The sequence below is a fragment of the Doryrhamphus excisus genome, linkage group LG15 (assembly GCF_037039965.1).
Source record: "Doryrhamphus excisus strain RoL-2023G ecotype Guam linkage group LG15, RoL_Dexc_Guam_v1.1, whole genome shotgun sequence".
In the NCBI taxonomy this organism is placed as follows: Eukaryota; Metazoa; Chordata; class Actinopteri; order Syngnathiformes; family Syngnathidae; genus Doryrhamphus; species Doryrhamphus excisus.
In genome coordinates, this window is record NC_136371.1 from 13,674,824 (window position 1) to 13,701,884 (window position 27,061).

Below are 27,061 nucleotides of genomic sequence, written 5' to 3' on the forward strand. Positions count from 1 at the left end.
GTTGGTGAAGCAACGTTGATTGGCAAGCACTCCCTCTGGTGCTTGCCAATCAAGCCACTCATGTGGCTGAAGGTTGGGAATGGAATGTTAAAGGGTGCGCCTTGCAGGTCTCTTTGGTGGTGGGGTTGCTTGTCGCCTGATGCTCACCCGTTCCATGAACGAAGGGGTCAAAAGAACTAGTAATTTTTTGTGAACAGAATGAACAAGGTCACCGCCCATAAAATACCCGTTCAGTCTGTTCAGTTGCAAATACTTTTTTTTTTTTTTGATTGGCTGGAGAGTCACTTCACCGTTCCTTTTTGCAGGGCGGGACTATCTGCGTGCTTGCCTGCTTATCCTATCGTCGCACCTCGCTCTGGGTGGGTGGGGTTAGCTGACTGAAAGACAGAGACCGAGAAATTGACCGACCCTGCCGGCGACCTCGTTCATTCCGTTCACAAAAAAGAACTAGTTCTTTTGACCCCTTCGTTCATGACTGACACACGAACGAACATGAACATGAGTGAACGGACTGACTTGACACGGCTGACCGGGTTTATGCACGGGGAGATCACAGGCTAACGACCAATTGACCAAAATGACCAAAATGACGGAAACCAACGAAATGAACGGATCTTTTTATGTAATGAAACCGGAATGATCCAGTTCACTGAAATGAACGGTTTTGCCCAGCACTAGTTTGGAACTCGGCAGATGTCATGAACAACCCCAATCAAACATCAACACAATAGATAGATTTAAAACAGACAAGGCTACTTGTGTAGAACAATAAGTAACAATTATGTGGCTTAAAACGAATAACTTCAGAGCTATTTATTAACGAGACAGTACCAAAGTACGCTGGAAACCAGGAAGTGCACCCATCGACGCTACAATATGAAGAGGAGCAAGTAACTGCTGCTTATGATGTGGGCGACATAAGATGTCAATTAAGGGGCTCAATTATTGAATTTCTTCTCCTTAAAAAGCTGTTATTTTATGTAACTCTATGTTCTCTGTATTATGTGTTATTTGTGTACTCTCAATGTATACATGTTATAAATATATACTTTAAAAAGACGCTTGTACATTTTCGAAGTAGCCACAGGAGGGCGATAAAGGCCCAGATAACCTCTGTATGTCCGTCACAGGCCACCGTAGTGATCCTACGCTCGGGCGACGTCACGCCAATTCAGGTTCTCCAAACCTCAACTATTTGTTTCAGATGTTCCAGATTATTAGGAGTGAACAGGGTCACCTTCTTAACTTTGAACAATTCTATCAGAAATGTCACTTCCAGCCACCAATATACAAATGAAAACATTTACTCAAAGCCTTACCAGAACCCTTTTTATTTTGGGTTACCATCTCTTCCACAGCTTAGCATACACGGTCTGTCATTAGAGGAGAAAAGATGCACCAAGTATTTTATAAGATCATCTTTAACAGGACACCCCTACCCAGGGAAACAAAACCTCCAAAAGTAAGAAATTCATTTCAAGACCATAAATAACATCTATCCATCTAAAGAGTTTTTGAGACTTCAGTTCAACATGGAGGACAAATGTTGTTGTTGGGATATAGAGACAACAGAGCATGTGTTCTTTTCATGTGTAAATATGCTAGGTTTTTGGACTTTGTGTACTCATGGTTGCAACCACTTTTTCCTTCTCTCACCAAAAGCTCCTGTAGTCATGATGTACTATTTGGTGTGATCTTATCAAACAAAAAAACAGGACTAGTATGTAATACAATGCTATGTCTAGCCAAATTCCATATTCTTAAATCTAGATATTTAAAACCCTACCAAATATAACTGATTTCCAAAACTATTATAGTAAATTATACCTAAAATCCTTGAAAGCAATCAAGAGCAAAAATGCATAATGTATATACCCTATCTGTTCCAATCTGGCTTAACCTTGATTTTGTACCCCCTTTCTTATTTGTTTTGTTTTATTTTGTTAATTATATACTTATATTTTCTTCGGCTTTGCTTATCTATGTAAGAGGGCTATTTCTATGTCAATATGTTCTGTACTTGAGTTCACTGTATTGTAATGCCATTTGTTTGTTAATAAAGTTATTTAGGAAAAATATATATTTAAAAAAATGTTTAGCTATAAAATGTTTGTTCTCCTGCTGCACGGTGCTCAAGTGGTTAGCGCGCAGACCTCACAGCTAGGAGACCAGAGTTCAATTCCACCCTCGGCCATCTCTGTGTGGAGTTTGCATGTTCTCCCTGTGCATGTGTGGCTTTTCTCACTGTTGAACATTGCGCACTGCACTTGTTTTTTTTAAGAGTGATGTTTTAATAATGAGTGGTTAGCATGTATAGGCCACACAGGAGATCGGGAAGACCTAGGTTTGATTCTCCGCTTGGGCATCTCTGTGTGGAGTTTGCATGTTCTCCCCATGCGTGGGTGGGTTTTCTCCGGGTACTCCGGCTTCCTCCCACATTCCAAAAACATGCTAGGTTAATTGGCGACTCCAAATTGTCCATAGGTATGAATGTGAGTGTGAATGGTTGTTTGTCTATATGTGCCCTGTGATTGGCTGGCCACCAGTCCAGTTCGCCTCTCGCCCAAAGACAGCTGGGATAGGCTCCCGCGACCCTTGTGAGGAAAAAGCGGTAGAAAATGGATGGATGGTTTGGCGTCCTCCTCTGTGGTTGCTCTTATTTGTATACGGGTAATTTTGTTGCAGTTGTAGTTCGTTGTATATCAAGATATGAAAAATAATTTTGCACCTCAATAAACACCTCAATTTTCGAAGTAGCCACAGGAGGGCGATATTGGATCACATCGACTTTGTATGTCCCTCAAAGGCCATCGTACTGATCCGTCAATAAGCGGTGACGTCACGTGAATTACAATCAAATCAAATCGTACCCAATTTTTGATAGCACTTCACGAATGGTGCCCAAGGTGCTTCAGAGGAGTATAAAGAATGTATAGCAAATCGGGTAAGCTCGAATATTATATACTATAAACTAAACAAATATACATGCACAGATAATTAAAGCTATTAAGATCTTTAATTTGTAACTAATAATACTTTAAATTGTTGAATTTGGTCCAACCACTGGCGATATTGTCTGTATTTTCGTATACTGTTAATATCGATTTAGTTGTTGGTCGCTAGGGTTACAGGATGAGGCTGGCCCTTTAAGAGGAATTGCATTATAGGAGTTGTGTGCTGTTTTAGCACGAGGGGTACCTCTCTTTCGTCTTCAGACCCTCTGCAGGACATGTATGACCACAACTGTGACATCATAGAAGTTGCTTGTGGCTAACTATTATAATGGCGTGAAAGTCGCTTCCTGCTGCCGTCACTTAGTTAAGATGTCACTTCCTGGTTACTTCCTGAAATACATAGCGCACTGTTCAAATCCTATTTGAATCTGTTGCCAGTCCGTTTAACTTGAGGCATCGCCGTAAGGTTAGTGCCGGACGCGCATCTCATGTTCGGACACATTTGGGACATAGAAGTATTAGTAGCTTGTGACTTAAAGTACATTATTTCGAAACATTATATATTTTTTTATTTCCAACTTTGTTTTTTTTTATTGCAAACTTCAATTGTACTAAACAGTATAAGCAGAATTGCAGGAACATAAAAGAATAACATTATCATAAATAAGAGCGAGAGTAAAGAACAAAGAAAGGGATGTGCGACATATATTGCTTGAAAATAAAAACTAAAAAATAGAAAACATGTCACTTGTTCTTCATATGAACTCTTTATAGACATTCTCCAATGTATGAAAGGTTTTCATTGCTTTTCTGATTTTGATTATCAGCTTCAGTGATTCATATAATATCTTCAGTTCAGAAGAAAACCCGTGAATATTTGGCTTACATAATATCACGCTGGATTTGTCAATATAGAATTGACCTAATAAACAAAGACATTTCACAGCATTCTCCAAATCTTTATGAAGGTTACATTGTAGAAACAAGACCATTTCCATTTTAATGTCAATGAGTGTATTCAAAGACATAAAAAGGCAAATAGAATGATGACCAAACCAAATCAACTTTATTTGTATAGCACTTTTCCATCGCTGTTCCCATCTCGCAGCTCTTTTAACATGTCACTGGAGCTGTCCGTCTTTCCTTTGGATTGGAAGTCTGCACTCGTCTTCCTGCTCCTTAGAGGTGGCACTGGCTCTGACCCCAACTGCTACAGACCCATCTCCATCCTGCCGTGCCTTGCTAAGATCCGCGAAAAACTGGCTCACAAACAATTAAGCCATTTCATGGCCTCAGATAATGTTCTGTTCAACCTACAGTCTGGTTTCTGGCCAGGCCATGGTACCACAGCGACCTTGGAAGTCCTGGATGACATCATTACCTCCCTGGACTCCAAGCAGGTTTGCATTGCTGCTTTCGTGGATCTCACCGAGGCATTTGATTCTGTAAATCACTCCATCCTCCTTCGAAGGCTCACTAGCATCGGTTTGTCATCATACTCCTGAAAACATCCTGACTCCCCCTCGCACCATCACCAAAGGGGTGCCGCAAGGCTCTAGTTTAGGCCCAACACTGTTTTCCATCTACATAAATGACGTAGTCTTATCTGCTGGTAAGTCCAAGATCCACCTATATGCTGATGACACCATCTTATATGCAGAGGGCCCTTCATTACACTCCACATCCACACTTCAGTTCAGTTTCACCTCAGTAGAGCAGCACTTCCATAGCCTTCACCTTCTACTTAACACCAAGAAAACCAAATGCATCATCTTAGACCGGAAATCTGATCTCACCCCTACTCCCCAAATCTTCTGTTACAAATATCTTGGCCTCTGGTTGGACTCGCCCCTCTCCTTTACCACCCATATCAAGCACTTACGGTCAAAGGTCTTGAGTTTCCTCTCTTACATCTTTCTCACTTTGCATTCAATCTAAGGTCCAGTAATCACATCAAACTCTCCATCCCCAAAGTTCGTAGCGTCTGCTGCAGCTAATGATTGGAACACCGTACAAAACTCTCGAAAACGTTCAGCCTTCACATCTGTCTTTAAACAAAACTTGCAACCAATGACATCTGACTCATACACTTGCTGATTAGGCCTATTACTATTATATATTGCTTTAGTGTTGTTTAATGCATTTGTATTGTATGTATTGTACATATTTATTGTATTGATATTTGTCATTTTATATAACGTTATTTTCAGCACCCCCCTTTCCCGTCAAAGTGCTTTTGCTCTTTGTTCAGGCTGCATTTGTAGATAAGAATTTGCTCTTAAATTGCTAGCCTGGGTAATAAAGGTATCATCATTAAAATGAATGAATGAACTATCAAAGGATGCGGAGTACAGCTCTTGGTAAAAATTTGAGATATAGGTTTTCATGGCGAAAGTAAGTAATTATCGGAAGTAAGAACATCATTTATGTAAAGTTGATCAATTTTTTTAGTAGACCCATGTTTCTTCTTAGAACGCTTTTCCTAAGACTCCTCTTTATCTCTCTGAGAATATCTTCCTATTCTTTAGCTTTTTTTTTTTTTAGCAAGTTCTTTACTAAAGCCGATAGAAAACTCTGCATTCATGTTTCAGCAATTCCGGCTTCTGAGTGAAGGTAACCGCCTCCATTTCCTTGTGGCAGGTAATTATTTCTTGAATGGACTGACAGTAGGACGTATTGTTTAATCAGGTACACTTTAGTTTCCAGTATCCAGTGTTCCTGTTTGGATTGTGACAGTAGCAAGTAAATCCCAGCATGATCAGCCAAGAGGTGCTGTTGCCATCCCACATGAGTGCAGGACATCATGCAAGGAGTGTGAAATCAGCCAAGGATATGACTTCCTTGTCATATCCTTTTGGAACCGTGTTGAAGAATCCCAGAGGGGTCTAGCACGTTAGTAGTCTAGTTATTACAGAAGGTGCAGACTATTGGATTCATGGTGGTTTTATTTCTCTGTGGAAATCACTCAAGTTTGGCATTTGGTGCTTTGTTAATAGTCTCCTCCAGAGGCTGTAATAAATTTTGTTAACATGCAATATTTTTGGGACTATTTTGTCAGAGCTTCACATTTGCAGCTGAGATATTGTAACCATATACATTGTAACCATAGCATTGAAGTGCATGTCCATAACTAGAATAATGCAAAACAGGAAGAACCAAAACAGCAGCAGCTCAGGGAGTAGAGATAGCAACCGGCAGGCAATTACTCCAGGCTGCTGTGAACAAAGATGCAAGGGTTAATGAACACAAATTGAACAAACCTAACCCACTTAATACAAATAAATGACGTCTAATTGGCCTAAATGATGCCTAAAGATGATGCCCCGTGTTCAGCAGAAGCTAAACGTTGGCAGACAGTGTGCTACCTACGTACAGCAGGTGACCACGCGACGCAGTGTTTCCAGGGGTCACGCTCTCTCTCCCTCTCTCTCTCCCACCCTCGCCCCAGCCACCGAATGCACTGCAAGTCAGTGTTAAAAATGAAGTCACCAAACCACACAGGAGACGTTGCTTATAAATTCACTTGTCTTGATTCTCATCATTCATAAGATAGATCATAAGATTCATAAGATACCTTTAATTTCAACATTGAGGGTCGAGGCAATCGTACAAAAAGCAGGAATAGCATTTAACCCACAAACATGAGATTTTTTAAATAATAAGTAGAAAATAAAATACAGGAATCAACCCACACACAAAACAGATTCATTGATGCCTTTCTATATCCGAAATCCACAGTAAAATATCCAGCAGCAATGACTCCAGTTGATGCACAAAGTGCAACTACCGCCACTGCAGCGTAGCAGTATAGAAACCTCGCCCACTGATACAAATAAACATGAAAGTCTATCTGGGAGCTAGTCTCAAAAATGAATGACATTTTATCCTTGTTGCATTGCATATGCACTGATCAGGTCAGAATCATCAACAGTGCGTGCAAAGCATGAATACAGAGAAAGTAAAGCTACATGGAAAAAAACAGACATTTTACAGTACATAGTAAAATAAGCATGATAGCCATGGCCAAAAATTTGGGGAGTAAGTTCAATTTTGGGCTTTCTGCTTCATTTTTCATTTTTGCAATCCGCACAAAAATGTATTCTTCCTTTTGCCCACAAAGTCAGTACAAAAGGCAAAAGGTGCTCTTGTATTTCTTTACAATAAAACATGTGTCCCTTAACGTGTAGCAAATGGCTACAGAACTTAATATGTTCTGTCCATCAGTGCCCTGGATCATATGCTAACATAGCTGCTGACAATATGGCATTCAAGTAAATAACATTCATTTTCATAGAAATATTTGGTAGTGCAATTTCGCTACTTCCCGATGATGCGACACATCCCACACTCTTCATATAAATATGGCAGCAGGAGGAAAAAAAGCGCATGTGACTCATCTTCTGACATGCTGCACACATTCACAGGCAGGGACACAAAACATTCACACTTTTTTACATGATGTGAACGTGTTCAGTTCACAGAAGTTCCGCTTCGTCGCCATCATCCTCCGAACCGGATGGGCCCTGCCGGACTTCTTCATACCACTTGTTGGTTAGAGTCTTCATCTGGATCCGTCCGTGCATCAGGTCCTGCAGGATGCAGTGATGACACATTAGCTGACATGCTCCCCAAAGCTCAACAAAGAAGCCACCGCAGGTTTTTCAATGAATTAGAAAACTAGAAAAGATTCATTCTTTCATTCGTCTGGACAATTTGGAATGTTTGCATTGCATTCTGAAGTGAGGAACAGCGCAATGAAACTGCACTTTCTTTTTATCGAGTGTTCAACTTGTTGGCAAAAAGAGCTCACAGAAGACACAGTGAGAAACAGTGAGGCAATGAATATGTAAACATTCTATGAGTTACAAATACAAATAAATATTAACCCACAAAGTCTCTGAGGATGCAGGAGACAACAGAAATGTACTATTTCCTTCTTCTTTCTCTTTGGGCTTTTCTCTTCAGGGGTCGCCACAGCAAAGTCTTTCTGCATCTGTCTCTCTCATGTCCTCCTTCACTACATCCATAAACCTCCTCTTTGGTCTTCCTCTATGCCTCCTACCTGGCAGCATCCTTCTACCAATATATTCACTATCTCTCCTCTGGACATGTCCCAACCATCTCAGTCTGGCCGATAACTGACTTTATCTCCAAGGCCTCTAACATGTAATGTCCCTCTGATGTACTCCTTCCTGATCCTATCCATCCTGGTCACTCCCAATGAGAACCTCAGCATCCTCATCTCTGCTACCTCCAGTTCTGCTTCCTGTCTCTAGACCAAACAACATGGCTGGTCTCACCACAGTTTTGTACACCTTTCCTTTCATTTTAGCTGAAACTCTTCTATCACACATCACGCCTGACACTTTCCTCCACCCGTTCCATCCTGCCTTCACACGCTTCTTCACCTCCTTTTCACAACCTCCGTTGTTCTGGACCGTCTATTTCCTTGAGGGATACAAATCACGGACACTTGACAATGACATAATGTTTGCAGAACATGATTAATAAATGTTCATTTTTAAAAAAGTGATATTGTATAATTCCTCACAACACAGCCGACGATTTCTCACTAGGTGAAAATCACTGCACTAAGGTAACCAAACTGTCTTCATTGTTTTGCAACTAAAGCTATTTGTTTTTGTTGAAATAATCCAGTATCTTCATTGTTTACATCATTACATTGAAATGTTTATGACAGCTATTTTTTTGAATGATCAATTGATACTATAGCTGGTATTATTTCATGTTGTAGTTATTTTTCCAGTAAAACTTGAAAAGTGAGCTATTCTTTTCTTACAGGCCCATTTTTGTAATATAGATTACTTCATTCCCAATATTTACAATACACCATCAGCATTTGCCGAAGAGGTATTATTTCAGGCATAATGCATTGTGTTGCATAACCTGTGAGAAGAGCATCCCTGCAGTTTCTTTCCCAGGCCATCACTCTGATGAACACTCTGATGACCCCCCCCCCCCCAAGCAACCAAGTTTTTTAGCAACACAACCACTTACTTGAATTACACTGTCCATAGATTATTATCCCTTCTGCGCATCTTAACCCTTTAGCGTCAGAGTTTTTTTCATTTTGACATTGCTATTTCAAATGGTTGTAGCTTGAAAATGGTTAGAAGTGAAGGCATACTATAAATGATAAAAATCATTATAGGATGAGATTACTCATCTAATGTGCATATGAATTGGTCAGATCCCTTTCGCCATGATACCTGCTCATCAAAATGTCTGATCCACTTGTAATACTCTTCCTCATCTTTCAAGCAAACCCAGCCATCATCATCGTGGGATCTTGCAAGCCACACTTGACAGTGCACCAACATTATTACACAGATAGATAGAAAGTATCCATCTATCATGTCTGGAAATATTGTCTTCCATCCAGGTCATTATATTCTCAGTGTCAAGAACCGGTCTGGAACCCAAGATGAAGAGGCATGTTGTGAAACAAAAATGTTTTATGAACAAAAAGTGTCTGCACACGGAAAAGTCCAAAAGAACAGGCAGAAGGTAAACTGAGATTATACAGTCCAAGGGTAAAATTAAAAAAAACTGTAGAAAACTGTAAAAACGAAAAAAAAAATGAGGCACAGGGACAAAAAACACAGCTGACAGCTGCAAATAGCAACAAAAAACTCCATTGCAAAAACCAGTGGGCTAGTACCTGTGGAAGCTTGAGGTACGGTACAATCTGGCGGTGAGCAGGGCTGTGAGCAAGGCCGTAGTCCAGATAATTGACTCTTAGCAGTGCATTTTTTCCCCAATAGTTTCCCGTGTATTGTTACACTTATGACGCCAATGCCACGTTTATTTATTTTTTACATTCCCACTACCCCCTTACCATGAGCTGTGTATTAACAAGCCATCACCTCCCCTCCTGCCACCTGGAACACGATTTAGCAAAGCATCGGCTCAAGTATGCTGCGTGGAGGCTGTCATGACGAGCCAACTCGCTCCCAAAAGGGCTTGAAAGCATAGAATCTTTGGCTTTGTCTGAATCCAATCAAGCATAAGTATTGGTTCATCAATAATTAATCATTTGTTTGTAAATCGTTGGAGTTTGAGTGTACTACCATTTAATATATCAGGTTTAGCTGTGGGCTGGAGATAAATCTGTAGGATAACATTTCTTCTCTCTCCTGGAAAACCTCATTTCAAAAACAAATACAGTAAAGTCTCGTTATATCGATATTCTCGGGAGTCAGAAAAAATACCAATATAACCGGACTATCCATATATCCGATCCTGCGCCGAACTGCATTAAAAGTGGGCGGATCTTTGATATGGCATGTAATTTTCTCCTTGAGTTCATGGATTCCGTATCTAGCATGCTTTTGTACTACAATAAATTTTGTACTACAGTAAATAAAAATAAACTTACGCTGTAGTGATTACCGGTTACCGGGACATAATTCACCCCGGAACTATCGATAGGGAAGGTGTTACCCCCCGGAGGGGTAGGCGCGAGGGACGGGTGTTTTCCGCTGTGTGTGCTGCACTCTGGTGGTGGAAGTGTGAAAAATAAAGTTGACTGGAAGCAGCCGTTCGCCGTGTTCTTTTTTAGTATTGAAATCCTTAAAGCTACGTTCACACCAACGCTGAATCGATGGCGAATTAAATCGGCGAGCAAAGCGGCGGCAAAGCGTAACAAAGCTTAATGAAAGCGTAAAGACCGTAATACAGCATAAGAAAGGTTTGAGCAATTCTGGACATTCGGCAAGAGCGCCAAAAATTTTTAAACTGTTTTTAAATTTGAGGCGATCTGTCACGAATTGCGTAAAGCGGGGAGAGCGTATTAAAGCTTATCAAAGCGTCACAAAGCTTATCAAAGTTTTGCTCAAAGTGTAGGAAAGCTTAACAGAGCTTGGTTCAAAAGATCAATGGATCTGCTGCATCTTTATATATTGTAGCGTCGTTGCCGACGCTATGGAAATTACACGATTGCGAAGCTTTTTATTGCACAACAATAATACTGGCTACTGTCGGCCGTAACCACGCTGTTGCAACCACCGCCAGCAACACAACAGTACTTCCTCCACCAGACACGCCCCCAGCCCCTGGTGCATTCACAGTCACCCGGAACAGTCGGACACCCAAGAGCACAACGTCAACATGAATACGTCAGGGTCGCTACAATATGCTCTGGATCAGAGGCGGGATGCAGTCGGGATCTCGAAATTTTCCATTGCGTAACAGAGCCTATCAATGCACAAGAGAGCTTGATAATCGTATCAGAGCGTTATTTAAAGCGTGATAAGCGCACCAAAGCTTATCAATGAGTATTAAAGCGCATCAAAGCGTGATTTAAAGCGTAACAAATCCTGATCAATCGGCATCAAAGCGTGAGTTGCCGTAGCGATTCGGGAAATAATTTGTCGCCTAAAGCGGGAACGAATTTCGTATCAGAGCGTATCAGAGCTTAAACATCTGAGGAGATCGTGAGATTTTTTGAAAAATTACGCCGAATTCGTCGCCGATTCAAAGCGTGACATTCGGCGTCTGTGTGAACGTAGCTTAAGCAAAGATTGATTTAAGCTGCTTTTGTATCGATATAAGCAGACCAAATTGGCTGGCGGGAGATGAAAAGGGCATCCTAGTAACCGGATTATCATAATAACCGTGTATCGTACTAACGGAGCTAATTATATCATAAAAGACTAGAAATTTGCCAGGAAATGAAAATAGTATCGTAATACGTAAGTAGTAATTCGTTTTAACCGATATCGATTTAACAAGACTTTACTGTAATGTCAATTTTCATTTGTTCGCCTTTAGTGATGTTACTACTTTGTTCCTGTTGCGATTGAAGACAGATGTCGTTCTGTCATGGCGTCAGGGTGAACATGTGAAGACGTGACACAACCAGGAAGTGTGACGAAGGCTAGAAGACTGGTTCGTGGCTGGAGGAGGAGCCTACGAATAAAGTGTCATCTTTGAGTTATCATTCAGTATCTCGTTTCTGGACTGAGTGTCCTGCTTTTTGGGAATCAAAAGTAGTGTAGAGTATACAAAAAAATCCTTCAAGGATTGCCAGCAAAATGATGAAGCAGCCGCCTGAGTGACAGAATATTTCTGTCTTGCCTTCTCTTACCTCTTGCGTTAGCCTCCGGGTAAAGAAAGGGTTAAGGTACTTAGCATCAAGCCACATGAAGCCCTTGAGATCCTGTCTCTGGTATATCTGAGCTTCATATTCCTCCTCCGTCAGTTCTGATAGATGCTCCGACTCAATCGTATTCCCCTATGGGAAGATAAAAGGGGGAAAGAGAACAGAGAGAAATGAAGTGGGATGTCTGACTACAGCAGAGCAAAAACAAATGGAGGGACAAATGGTGAGCAGTGGACGGCCATCTCAATAGTAGACATGTCAAGATCACAGTCTCAATAAAGCCATTTGCTTGCCAGAAGGGGAGTCTAGTTGGACGGACAAACAAGGTATCTTGTAGTTGGTCTCCTTGGAGTCTAGCACGCAATTTAAAAAATACAAAATACGCAAATGTTGAACACAGAAAGTTAATGACTTTTTTCTGGTTGAGTTTCTCTAGTTTCTAGTTTGAAACTGAGTGCCTTTATAATGAGCATGGTTCACATCGGGCTAATCATGTCCCCTTCGCACAACCCATCTCCAGCCCTTTGAAGAGAAATGTACAGTATACTCTGATGGCAGAAGATGAAGATGGCACAGCTTGTATGAATATGATTTTACTGTGTGTGTGTTACCATTTTCTGTGTCTTGCTGAGATTAATATCTTTCTTGTTCTTCCTCCGTGACTGGCTATCCTCAATATCCATGATGCGGATGAGGGGCATGGTTCCGCCCCCAAGGAGGAGGATGGTAAAGAGCACAATGATGATGGTGGTGGTGCCAATGAGCTGCCGCTTCTCGATGGGCTCCAGGCCAAGATGCAGACTCAAGGCATATGGGATAGCGCCTCTCAAACCTCAAAGAGGAAGAGGAGAAGAACAGTAAGGAATGTTGATGGTTTTCAACATGCATGCATGCATGCATACAAGTTACATTTGCAATACAGGATTTTAAAGACTAAGTCGCACTTTTTGGCCTGTTTTGTTAACACTGTTACTCCTTTCGCAACATGCCGTACATATTGTTGATGAGCGCTTCCAGTACATCCTGCTGAGAGCAGAGTATTTACTCTCTTTGGAATGTTGCCGTCATTGACTAACTCCTTTGGACTAATCGCGGCTTATTTAGAGTTTGTCACAATCACTGAAAAAATGCACGGGCAGTAGATCAACGCAAGGATCCATTGTTTTGACCATTTCAGTGCAGTACATGTACTTGTGTCTGACAGGCTGCTGCAGCAAACGGTGAACCAAGTAACATGACATTTTGTAATGGGGTTTGATCCAACATGGCTGTGTTAACAAATCGAGCACAGATACAACATTTTGTATTTGTATTTTAGTACATTTAGCCATTTTACAATGCCTAATTTAGACAAAAATATTTTTGCCTGTGTGTATAATATATATATATATATATATATATATATATATATATATATATATATATATATATATATATATATATATATATATATACACGTATATATACAGGGAGTCGGAAAAAATACCGATATAACCGGACTATCCATATATCCGAACTGCATTAAAAGTGGGCAATAATGCACTCGACATTGTTCTATAGTATAGATATCTGATATATAGATATCTGAATACAACACAATTAAATACATGTATTTGTACGCTTGTGTCTTCGCTGGAATAGGTGTGTATGCTATGTCAGTTGGTTCTTCTGTTGCAGGCATGTGTTTGGCCAGCTATGTGGGGCGGGTTGAGCATGACCTGTGAACCAGGAAGTGCGGGAATCGGTGTGTGTGCTGCGCTCTGGTGGTGGAAGTGTGAAAAATAAAGTTGACTGGAAGCAGCCGTTCGCCGTGTTCTTTTTTGGTATTGAAATCCTTAAGCAAAGATTGATTTAAGCTGCTTTTGTATCGATATAAGCAGACCAAATTGGCTGGCGGGAGATGAAAAGGGCATCCTAGTAACCGGATTATCATAATAACCAAGTATCGTACTAACGGAACTAATTATATCATAAAAGACTAGAAATTTGCCGGGAAATGACAATAGTATCGTAATAAGTAGTAATTCGTTATAACTAATATCGATATAACGAGACTTTACTGTATATACAGTGAAGAAAATAAGTATTTGAACACCCTGCTATTTTGCTATTTCTCCCACTTAGAAATCATGGAGGGGTCTGAAATTTTCATCGTAGGTGCATGTCCACTGTGAGAGAGATAAACTAAAAAGAAAAATCCAGAAATCACAATGCATGATTTTTTAACAATTTATTTGTGTGATACAGCTGCTAATAAGTATTTGAACACCTGAGAAAATGAATGTTAATATTTGGTACAGTAGCCTTTGTTTGCTATTACAGAGGTCAAACGTTTCCTGTAGTTTTTCACCAGGTTTGCACACACTGCAGGAGGGATCTTGGCCCACTCCTCCACACAGATCTTCTCTAGATCAGTCAGGTTTCTGGGCTGTCGCTGAGAAACACGGAGTTTGAGCTCCCTCCAAAGATTTTCGATTGGGTTCAGGTCTGGAGACTGGCTGGGCCATGCTAGAACCTTGATATGCTTCTTACGGAGCCACTCCTTGGTTTTCCTGGCTGTGTGCTTCGGGTCGTTGTCGTGTTGGAAGACCCAGCCACGACCCATCTTCAATGCTCTGACAGAGGGAAGGAGGTTGTTCCCCAAAATCTCACAATACACGGCCCCAGTCATCCTCTCTTTAATGCAGTGCACTCGTCCTGTCCCATGTGCAGAAAAACACCCCCAAAGCATGATGCTACCACCCCCATGCTTCACAGTAGGGATGGTGTTCTTCGGATTGTACTCTTCATTCTTCTTCCTCCAAACACGCTTATTGGAATTATGACCAAAAAGTTCTATTTTGGTCTCATCTGACCATAAAACTTTCTCCCATGACTCCTGTATCATCCAAATGGTCATATGCAAACTTAAGACGGGCCTTGACATGTGCTGGTTTAAGCAGGGGAACCTTTCGTGCCATGCATGATTTCACATCATGACGTCTTAGTGTATTACCTACAGTAACCTTGGAAACGGTGGTCCCAGCTCTTTTCAGGTCATTGACCAAGTCCTGTCGTGTAGTTCTGGGCTGATTCCTCACCTTTCTTAGAATCATTGAGACCCCACGAGGTGATATCTTGCATGGGGCTCCACTCCGATTGAGATTGACCGTCATGTTTAGCTTCTTCCATTTTCTAATGATAGCTCCAACAGTGGACCTTTTTTCACCAAGCTGCTTGGTAATTGCTCCGTAGCCCTTTCCAGCCTTGTGGAGGTGTACAATTTTGTCTCTGGTGTCTTTGGACAGCTCTTTGGTCTTCGCCATGTTACAAGTTAAAGTCTTACTGATTGTATGGGGTGGACAGGTGTCTTTATGCAGCTAACGACCTCAAACAGGTGCATCTGATTCAGGATGATACATGGAGTGCAGGTGGACTTCTAATGGGCAGACTAACAGGTCTTTCAGGGTCAGAATTCTAGATGATACACAGGTGTTCAAATACTTATTTGCAGCTGTATCACACAAATAAATTGTTAAAAAATCATGCATTGTGATTTCTGGATTTTTCTTTTTAGTTTATCTCTCTCACAGTGGACATGCACCTACGATGAAAATTTCAGACCCCTCCATGATTTCTAAGTGGGAGAAATAGCAAAATAGCAGGGTGTTCAAATACTTATTTTCTTCACTGTATAATTGTTGGCGCGAACTGGCACAGGTGGACTCCTACCATAATAACATACCAATAATAAAGAACCGCTTGAACAATCATTACTTAAAGCTGGGTCAAGTGACAAGTTAGGTTTTTGACTTGAGGTATAGTATCCTTTCCCTCATGTGTTGTGTACCATTAAAATTGAGGGTTGCTTTGATATGTTTGAGAAGCAATTATGGCAAGCGACTTGAATTGAAGGACAATGCTGTCCAGGTCACGCTCTTCTATTCTTGTGTTTCTCCATTTGTGTTGTGTCGCTCTCTCTCCTCCTGTGTTCCCTGCTCAGATCCTGACACCTCCTGAGCTGGGCGGAGCTACTGGGACCCTGCAGCTGTTTCCAATTAGTTCCCTTCTTATCCTCCTCACCTGCAGCCAGCCAGTGCTGGATTATTCTCTATGGTGGAGTCTTCATGCCATGTGCCTTCCCGCTCACCTACCCTTTCTCGTCCGCCAACTGCAGCTTGCTTCTCCTCCTTGCCATCCGGCCGACCTGTACTCTCACAGCCCGTCCAGCTCATGTGGTATACCCTTCTATGTTTTTTCGTCCACGGTGCCACCTTTTGTTTCACCATCACCCTGAGTTCCAGTTCCTGTCCACATTTTTGTGTTTTCATTAAATTATTTTGAACTGTCCCCGTGTCTGCATCCTGGGATCCATTCACTCTGCTCGGTTGAGCATGACAGTCCACCTGTGCCTTGTCAACAATAACTTAGATGTGCAGCAACATTTCTAACCATACCTTTGACCAAAACAGCTCATGTGATCGCCCAGGGGCTCAACAGCTTTACATGTGCCATGTGACCATAAACCAACCAACACCTCGCAGCCAAAGCAGTCATGCAATATACCAACGAGAGGTTGTACGAGTGGTTAAATATTACTCATATAAAAAGGTGAATGTGATTTCCCTCTGGCAGGACTGCGGCTGAGGCCTAATTGTGAGCCTTTCTACACCCACACATAACATGACTTCCTGTTATTCCTTAAACAAAAAATGTTGACTGCATCATCTCACCACTGAACCACATGATGAACATCATCTTGGGTGTGATCTTGTGGTCTCTGCAAAAGTTAAGTAGGAATGAGAGAGGAAAAATGTTTACAGCACGACCCAGAAGAACCAGGACCTACAGAAAGACAAACAGCTGTCAAGTTCATGCTGAGGCGAAAACAGCACAAATGGCTGCAATTCATGGCACCAAAATAAAATGTACTTACAATGCACCAAACAACAAATGATATTTCAAAATTGTGAGGGAAGCTGAAGATGGACAGTCCGAGGAAGGCAAATACACATGTCTCTGGAGGGAGAAGTCAAACAGTTACAATAATACCATTTTTTGTTATAGTACCATTATATTGGGTACAGGTTAAAAAAAATAAGGATCTACTGACCACACATGAAAGCAACTGTACGCAGTGTCTGCTGCATGAGAATCTGGGTGACTGGAGACAAGTTGTGATGGGTGTAGTGAGACATCACAATACCAGCAAACAGGATGGACATAATTCCTGAGTGGAGAATGGTGCAGGTCAGCTTGAGATATGAAAATCAGATCTCAAAAAAATGTAAAACTTTAAGTGTGCACCTACCAGACAGTTTAATACCCTCTGCCAGGCCATAGGGGAGGTAGGCAAATATTATCATCATGCCAAACTCCAGTGAGGGTGTCTTCCTCAAGTCAAAGTGTTTTAGAAACTGGTGAGCAAGTTAGGGAGTACAAATAAAACCATTTCACATAGACGTGACAATTGTAGACATACATAAACACCCAGATTATTGGATACAAGAGCAGAGATGAGTCCTGTCAGGGTTCCCAAGGCAGCAGAACCAAAGAACATTTTCAGGAAATAACCCACGGCTTGTAGAAATGTTTCCCATCCAGTTACCATGTTGCTGTCTGAGCGGGAAAAGAATCCCTCTGCTGTGCTGCAAAGACCAGATGCAAAGAAGCAAATGAAAAAATATATATACCGTATTTTCTGGATTATAAATCGCTCCGGTGTATAGGTCGCCTGAGGCCAAAAATGCATAATCAGGTAGAAAAAAACATACATAAGTCGCACTGGAGTACAAGTCGCATTTTAGAACATGAGAATGGAGAACATTCTGAATAGGTGTAATATATGCTAACACAATGGTTATTCAGCTACACCAAAAATAAACATGAACAGAAAAGGTGTCCAGTGTTTATGTAACATAAACTGTTTTAAGTACAGTAACTGTTTTGTTTTCTTCATGGCAGTAAGAGTAGCCTCCGCTTCGCGCTTCACTTCCCTCACAAGTTTCTCACTTACTCCAAACTTTCTCTCTGCTGCTCCGTTCCTGTTTTCAGCTGCATTTCACTACTTGCAGCTTGTTGTCTGCAGAATATGAATTTCTTTTGGGGGGCATTTGTGTTCTGTCGTTCTCAGTTGTCTTTGAAAGCTAGCTAGCGCCTCCTGACCATCCAGAGCCTGTCTCAACCACTGCCTAAAAATCCTACAACACTCTTCTTGTTTCAGCTTCCACCATTTGATCCTCTTCATCTTCCTCACCGTGAGGGTCCTTCTACACCCCCCCCAACCTGTGCTGTCTGGCTACACTTTCACCTACCACTACTTTGCAGTCACTGATCTCCTTCAGATGACAGCGTCTACACAAGATGTAGTCTACCTGGGTACTCCTACCTCTACTCTTATAGGACACCCTATGTTCCTCTCTCTTCTGGAAGAACGTATTCACTACAGGCAAAGTCAACCACCACCTGTCCTTCTGCGTTCCTCTCCTGAATACCAAACCAACTCTTTCCCTTCAATTGATGCTCTGCATCAATTCATCAAGGTCCTTTTTTCCTCCAACTCCCATCCTATCTGACACTCTTTTTACCTCCTGGACATTCTTAACCAAGTCCTCCTCCTCCATTTCTCTTCCATCTACACCATGATCGAAGGAGTTGAACCCTGCTCCTAAACTTCCAGCCTTGCTACCTTTCCGCCTGGTCTCCTGGACACACAGTATGTCTACCATCTTTTCAACCAACTCTCTACCTTTTCCTGTCATGGTTCCAACATTCAAAGTCCCGACTCTCAGTTCTAGGTTCTTGGCGCTGCTCTTCTCTCTCTTCTTATGGACACATCTTCCTCCTCTCCTTCTTTGACCAACAGTAACAACAATTTTTAACATGCTCGCACCTAGCAACATAGCATCAAGTGGTGAAAGTACTAAGTCACTGGTGTAGTGGAGCGGCTCAGAGGCAAGATTCCAAAAAATGTGCATTTTCAAGTCATGCTGTTGAAAGTGGTTTAATAGTCTATACAATGCCGATTATCACATATCACAGATTAATCGATATTGATGAAAATTGAGCCGATATATTAACTTTTTTTCCTCTCTGAAGGTTGATTCGTTGTTGTTACTGATCAGGCTTATTATGAGGGAAGCGTGGCTAAACCAGATTTAGGGAGACTAATCCAGCGGGCTGGACTCCTGAATGGCCTTCTCACCAGGCTCTCTAAACGAGCTGTAAAACAGCTGCAGTACATCCAGAATGCTGCTGCTCGAGTCCTGACAAGAACCAGGATATATGAGCATTTTAGTCTAGTACTCGGGTTAATTGGCAACTCTAAATTGTCCATAGGTATGAATGTGAATGATGCTTTGTCTATATGTGCCCTGTCAGTGTGCGAACAATCCAGGGTCCGAAGTCAGCTAGGATAGGTTCCAGCATATCCTCACGGCCCTAATGAGGATAAGTGGCATAGAAAACGGATGGATGGATGGATGGATGGGTGGGTGGAACGAATGATGGATAGTCCAGTATTCAGGCCTCTGCCTTGGCTTACTGTTGCTCAGAGAATAATAACAATCCTCAACTTTGGCAATGTTCAAATCCAGGCTGAAAACATTTCCAGTCAACTGTGGAATTAGCAACTGAAATTTGTGCAATTTTTAAATTTGCACTCTTCATTGGCTGTATTTTTTTTTTTTTTACGGAATGAATTGTGGAATTTTATGTATTTATTTTATGTCATATGTAATGATTTTTAACATTCTTTTCTGTAAAGGACTTTGAATTACCTTGTGTACAAATTGTGCTCTATAAATAAACTTGCTTTGCCTGAGCCTTTCACATCAGCCACGTATACCATGAATGAATGAATATTATATATATATATATATATATGGAATATTCCTTTCACCAATCCGATTGAGGTGTCCTGTACCCGCTCAAATGGAAAGTTGTCGGGGTGCGTTCTTCTTCTTCTGTTTATCGGCGGTTGGCAAGCAGCTATCGGTGTGCATTACCGCCATCTGTGGAACAGAATCTAAACTCTTATAGTTTTTCTTATAGAAGAAAATATATATCTCTATAAAACATGTCCTGTTTTTAATTGTAAAATATTGGCACGATTGAATTTGATCTTCTCCTGTTTCAATTTATGCTGTTGCGTTCTTTCAGCGCATTCTCAGATATGATGTAACACGCAGTAAAGAGGAAAAACTCCTCATGTAAACGTGGCTATTGTCTGCTAACATCTTCTTGACAGTTCCTTTTGTGACAAACTGCGTCCACATCAAGAATGAGAAAATAACATAATAAATGTCAATGTGTTCCTGCCATAGTTACGTAGTCTGAGAGGAAGATAATCTTACTTTGTGAGGACGATAGAGACTGCGTCGTTAAGGATGCTCTCACCAAACACCAACATGTTTAGGACAGGATCCACATTGAGGGCATTAAAGATGGCTATGGTAGCAACCGGGTCCACAGCTGAGATGAGTGAGCCAAAGGCAAAACTTCAGCAGAGGAAAGGGGAGTTTAGGTAGATATTACCTATATACATAAATGGAATAATGATTATTGTAAGTCAATACTCACCTATCCGTCATGGTCATCTTGTAGATCACATCTGCCTGTTGAGAAAAATTAAGTTGAAATGAAATGATAATCATTTATTATCAGGGTTTCTCAAATGTTTTGGACAGAAAATGAACATAAGATTGGAACAATAAAATGAGCCCACTTTTGGTTTAATTTGATTTCTTAGTTCCTAGTAGGGGTGTCACAAGATTAAAAAAGATTAAAATGTGAAGTGATTTCTCATTTGGAGAAAAGCTAACAGTGCTACAAGGGTTTATAATAAATGCAGTATGTAAGTGGCAGTGTGCAATGCATTATGGGAAACACACATTAAATGCTTTATGCACACTTTAAACCCTGCAATCCAACTTACCTGGTGTTTCCGGCATCAGCATAAGGGACTGACGTGCGGATGTTTTTTTCCCAGTAAGTTGGTTAATATTTAATATTCAAGCAGACGCTATAGTAATTCTACACTTCATCAGAGATACTAGATTTAGCGGACCGAAACACTTACATGTTCAGACTTGCCTGCATCCTTAAAAGAAAACTACACGTTTTTATTTTGCCCATCATGCACAATTGTTATATTAGCTTATATGAGACAGGAACACACGTCACTACGCCGAACGAAAGGGCTGTGGCCAGCGCACTTTGCAAATTTCATGAAGAAGCACAGCCACAGAGATGAGCTGTCATGCTTTTTTTCTGGCGGACTTTTCACTTCCAAAATGTTGCGCTTTGCCTGCACCATGAATAGACCAGGTCGGAGCTGACGAGCTTTCAGCACACATTTCACAAATTGTCACTGCACCAAGCTAAAACTGTGGACACCAGTCTCTTAATTCCTTCCTACCTTAAACCCACATGGGCAATTCTTTGGGGGCCAACATGGAACCCTCGGACAATCCCACTTGCATTGCTTGAGCTGCTGCAATAACTAATACGAGGTCAATAGAACAGGATACGCTACACAATGTGAAGGGAGTCCAACAGAGGGTTGACATGCCCCTGGATGGAGGACGATAGGCTGAAGGGCTGCCATAGCAAGTTTGTGTCAAGATTATTGTCTGTTCAACAGGAAGGTGCTTGGAGATAGTACAGTTCTAGAAAGCAAGCCAAGTAAAATAATATAAAAAGCCATTTTAATGACTAATAGATAATTAGCTGATGCTAGATGAGATCCAGGCAGCAGTAGGTGTAGGCACAGGCAGAAGCTGGGTGAGATTCAGGTTTGAATGGATGTAGGCTCAGACGGAAGAGAGTTCAGATTCAGTCTGTGGCAGATGTAGGCTCAGGCTGAAGCCCACCGATATGCACACACTGCAGCAGGGGTAGGCTCAGGTTAAGTCCACCAAGATGTAGGCTGCAGCACATGCAGGTCCAAGCCAAAGCTAGCTGAGATCCAGGCTGCAGCAGGTGTAGGCCCAGGCTGAGGCCCACCCAAGATCAAGGTTACAGCAGATACAGGCCCAAGCCAAACCTAGCGAGATCCAGGCTGCAGCAGGTGAAGGGCCAGGCTGAAGTCAACTGAGATCCAGGCTGCAGTAGATGTAATTCCCGAGTGAAGCCACCCAAAATTCAAGCTTCAGCACATGTAAGCTAGCTGAGATCCAGGCCACAGCCGGTGAATGGGCTTGCAGCAAATAATTCTCACTTGTTGATAAAACTAAAAGTCCATAAAAGCAGTCAGGTAAACTCTTTTAGGACGGGAATGAAGGCAAACTTTCACAAGGCAAGCTTCAAACAGACCGACTGAGCTGGCGTCCATCTTGAATCTAAAGTATTTACAAACTGCAATCTTCACATCACATCAGCAGTAGTGGAAATGTGATAATTACACATTTTTTGCAGGACCACCATGTTCCAGACCGTGAGCACGGTGGTTCTCTCAAACCTCCATGGACGCACAGCGTGTCCCGACATTAATTCACCTTTCCCGGCGAGTGTGCACAGCAGTTTGGCGGGTAGTTCACGTTCATGTTCACAAAAACAGTCCGGTGTGAAATGCCGTTGACAGATGAAAATAGTTTTCTCTTTTTCCAAATAACTTCTGCCTGAGCTTGCCTCGTAAACAGAGCAGAGCTTGGGGGAGGGTATCGCACCTACAGCCATGTCCATAAGAAGGTTTGCCCCTCTGTGACATCACAAAGGAACAGGAACCGAACGTTCAGAGCCATCTGAAACTTCTTTCAAACCACATGTATTCTTATGAAACTTTGCATGGTTTAAGAATACAACATTCCAACTACATTTATACAGTGAAGAAAATAAGTATTTGAACACCCTGCTATTTTGCTATTTCTCCCACTTAGAAATCATGGAGGGGTCTGAAATTTTCATCGTAGGTGCATGTCCACTGTGAGAGAGATAAACTAAAAAGAAAAATCCAGAAATCACAATGCATGATTTTTTAACAATTTATTTGTGTGATACAGCTGCAAATAAGTATTTGAACACCTGTGTATCATCTAGAATTCTGACCCTGAAAGACCTGTTAGTCTGCCCATTAGAAGTCCACCTGCACTCCATGTATCATCCTGAATCAGATGCACCTGTTTGAGGTCGTTAGCTGCATAAAGACACCTGTCCACCCCATACAATCAGTAAGACTTTAACTTGTAACATGGCGAAGACCAAAGAGCTGTCCAAAGACACCAGAGACAAAATTGTACACCTCCACAAGGCTGGAAAGGGCTACGGAGCAATTACCAAGCAGCTTGGTGAAAAAAGGTCCACTGTTGGAGCTATCATTAGAAAATGGAAGAAGCTAAACATGACGGTCAATCTCAATCGGAGTGGAGCCCCATGCAAGATATCACCTCGTGGGGTCTCAATGATTCTAAGAAAGGTGAGGAATCAGCCCAGAACTACACGACAGGACTTGGTCAATGACCTGAAAAGAGCTGGGACCACCGTTTCCAAGGATACTGTAGGTCATACACTAAGACGTCATGATGTGAAATCATGCATGGCACGAAAGGTTCCCCTGCTTAAACCAGCACATGTCAAGGCCCGTCTTAAGTTTGCATATGACCATTTGGATGATACAGAGGAGTCATGGGAGAAAGTTTTATGGTCAGATGAGACCAAAATAGAACTTTTTGGTCATAATTCCAATAAGCGTGTTTGGAGGAAGAAGAATGAAGAGTACAATCCGAAGAACACCATCCCTACTGTGAAGCATGGGGGTGGTAGCATCATGCTTTGGGGGTGTTTTTCTGCACATGGGACAGGACGAGTGCACTGCATTAAAGAGAGGATGACTGGGGCCGTGTATTGTGAGATTTTGGGGAACAACCTCCTTCCCTCTGTCAGAGCATTGAAGATGGGTCGTGGCTGGGTCTTCCAACACGACAACGACCCGAAGCACACAGCCAGGAAAACCAAGGAGTGGCTCCGTAAGAAGCATATCAAGGTTCTAGCATGGCCCAGCCAGTCTCCAGACCTGAACCCAATCGAAAATCTTTGGAGGGAGCTCAAACTCCGTGTTTCTCAGCGACAGCCCAGAAACCTGACTGATCTAGAGAAGATCTGTGTGGAGGAGTGGGCCAAGATCCCTCCTGCAGTGTGTGCAAACCTGGTGAAAAACTACAGGAAACGTTTGACCTCTGTAATAGCAAACAAAGGCTACTGTACCAAATATTAACATTCATTTTCTCAGGTGTTCAAATACTTATTAGCAGCTGTATCACACAAATAAATTGTTAAAAAATCATGCATTGTGATTTCTGGATTTTTCTTTTTAGTTTATCTCTCTCACAGTGGACATGCACCTACGATGAAAATTTCAGACCCCTCCATGATTTCTAAGTGGGAGAAATAGCAAAATAGCAGGGTGTTCAAATACTTATTTTCTTCACTGTAGGTCAGAAACGTGGAAAAAACATAGGTCCCTTGTAAAATGATTTTATTTTGATAACATGAAGGCCACCTTTAAATTAACAAACCAAGAATGAAGTATACATGTAGTAATTCTTAATTACTACGTGCACTATGTAGCACTTTTAGTGCATGGGGGAGCTTTCGTAGTGTGCGGGGCTGAATCGAAAAAAAAAAAAAAATAGCACCAGTTAAATGCAAAAGTTTGTTTGTCCAGTCATATTATTCATTGCACTGTTCCTAAAATTATTGTTAAAATCTCGTCTTGTGGACTCAGTCTTGTGTAATGTTTTGTCTTGTGAGTTGGGGTTCTTGTGAAAGCCCGACTTTCTACTAATATCAATATTTATGGCAGAAACTGAACATAACTGCGTTAATTAAGTATCAGCTTCATGGATTCCTTTACAAGCACCTGAAGACACGACACACACAAAGTTTGAGAATGCCTGCTCTAGAAGACTAAAAAAAAAACTGAAAATAAAAAAAAAAACATAAACTGAAACGTAACAATGAGAAAAACGTTTTATGTTTTTGAACATACCGTACTGACCGTAACTTACCTGTCCAAGGAAGTAGATGCCTCCTCCAACTATGAAGGCAGAGATAGCTGTGCCAATCACAGCAAACAGGGTGATGGAGCCGATGTTTTGGAAGAAGTTACCCTAAATGCACATGGTAGCACATAGGTATTCATGACATCATTTCAATGTGGAGAGAGCTGTTCCTAATTTTAGGTCCTTCAATGTTAAATATTATAAATTTAGCGCTTTCCTCTGGCACTGTCCCTGCAGCTTTCAAGATTGCAGTTATTCGACGTCTACTCAAGAAACCAAACCTTGACCCTGTGAGTATTTGTACTTATAGGCTGGTGTCTAATCTCTAATTTATTTCAAAAATCCTTTAAAACATTGTAGTGCAGCAGCTTAATGATCTTAATAATGGCCCCCAAAAATTAAGTCAGTCTGGTTTTATGGTGAACCACCGTACAGAATCATCCAATCTTCTTTTATTGATGGATCGTGACATCTCAATATTATTATTATTATTATATCTCAATACTACCTTCGATACCATAGCTCACACTATATCACTGGAATGCTGGTACTTTCTTTTCTTGGCTTACTGTACATCTTATCTCCAGAATCGTACACATTGTGTAGTTTATATGTGACATCTCAGTACTGTGGTGTCACTTGCGGCGTTCCACAAGGATTAGTGTTTGTCCCTATTCTGCTCAATATGTAGATGCTGCCTCTTGGTGACATCATTGTCAAACATAAGATTAGCTTTCACTATTATGCCGATGACACTCAGCTATATGTGCCACTAAAGTTAACTGACCCAGGACTGCTCTCATCTGATCTCATCTCTCTTATCTTATTGATATTAAAGAATGGATGTCCTGGAACTTTTTCTTCTTAAACCCTGACAAAACTGAGATATTAATAGAGTTGTTTGGACACCACTCTGAGTTTAGATAAAAGTATCATTAGCCAAAGTGGCTCAGTAGGAAATATCAGTGTGATATTCGATTCAAGTCAATCCTTTCAAAAGCTCAGCAAGAATGTTACCAAAACTGAATTTTTTTCATCTTTGCAACATGGCTAAGATACGGCCTATTCTATTCTCTGCCTAAGCAGCGTCCCTTGTCCATGCATGTGTCACGTCTTGCCTTGATTACTCTAATGTGCTGCTTTCTGGCTTCCCAATGTCTCGTTAGAAAAGCCTGCAATTAGTACAAAATACAAAACGACTCCTCACGGGGATGCATACGTTCAAAGTATTTTTCTAGTACTAGCCAACCTGTTCCAACCGGTTCTGTTACTTGCCTACAAAATATACAGTGCATCCGGAAAGTATTCACAGCGCTTCACTTTTTCTACATTTTGTCATGTTACAGCCTCATTCCAAACTGAATTAAATTAATCTCTTACCTCAAAATTCTACACAAAATACTCCATTATGACAATGTGAAAAAAGGTTTTTTTGACATGTTTTGAATTTATTAAAAATAGAAAACAAAAAAATCACATTTACATAAGTATTCACAGCCTTTGCCATGAAGCTCAAAATTGAGCTCACGTGCATCTTTTTTCCACTGATCCTCCTTGAGATCTTTCTACAGCTTAATTGGAGTCCACCTGCAGTAAATTCAGTTGATTGGACATGATTTGGAAATATAATAACTGTCTATATAAGGTCCCACAGTTGACTGTGCATGTCAGAGCACAAACACCAAGCATGAAGTCAAAAGAACTGTCTGTAGACCTGCGAGACAGGATTGTCTTGAGGCACAAATCTGGGGAAGGATACAGAAAAATTTCTGCTGCTTTGAAGGTCCCAATGAGCACAGTGGCCTCCATTATTCGTAAATGGAACACGTTTGGAACCACCAGGACTCTTCCTAGAGCTGGCGGGCCTTCTAAACTGAGCGATCAGGGAAAAAGGGCCTTAGTCAGGGAGGTGACCAAGGCCCCGATGGTCACTCTGTCAGAGCTCCAGCGTTCCTCTGTGGAGAGAGGAGAGCCTTCCAGAAGGACAACCATCTCTGCAGCAATCC

The 27,061-nt window shown here is 41.4% G+C and overlaps 1 protein-coding gene across 5 annotated transcripts in view; it reads right to left on the reverse strand.

Moving 5' to 3' along the window:
* Positions 1 to 3,720: 3,720 nt before the first annotated feature.
* slc9a8 (solute carrier family 9 member 8) overlaps positions 3,721 to 27,061 on the reverse strand; it is a 50,365-nt gene continuing 27,024 nt past the window's right edge. For 2 of the 5 annotated variants that reach the window (XM_058052397.2, XM_058052395.2), the window contains 10 exons: positions 25,062 to 25,163; positions 20,638 to 20,672; positions 20,412 to 20,555; positions 17,564 to 17,705; positions 17,369 to 17,474; positions 17,171 to 17,287; positions 16,994 to 17,076; positions 16,791 to 16,902; positions 12,690 to 12,910; positions 8,931 to 12,210 (listed from right to left, as the gene is read on the reverse strand). In XM_058052397.2, coding sequence (XP_057908380.2) covers positions 11,914 to 12,210; positions 12,690 to 12,910; positions 16,791 to 16,902; positions 16,994 to 17,076; positions 17,171 to 17,287; positions 17,369 to 17,474; positions 17,564 to 17,705; positions 20,412 to 20,555; positions 20,638 to 20,672; positions 25,062 to 25,163 — 1,359 coding nt within the window. In that variant the 3' untranslated portion in view covers positions 8,931 to 11,913. Of the gene's footprint in view, positions 7,544 to 8,930; positions 12,211 to 12,689; positions 12,911 to 16,790; positions 16,903 to 16,993; positions 17,077 to 17,170; positions 17,288 to 17,368; positions 17,475 to 17,563; positions 17,706 to 20,411; positions 20,556 to 20,637; positions 20,673 to 25,061; positions 25,164 to 27,061 lie in introns of those variants that run through there. The other 3 variants (XR_013629884.1, XM_058052398.2, XM_058052396.2) reach the window with 3 other exon arrangements.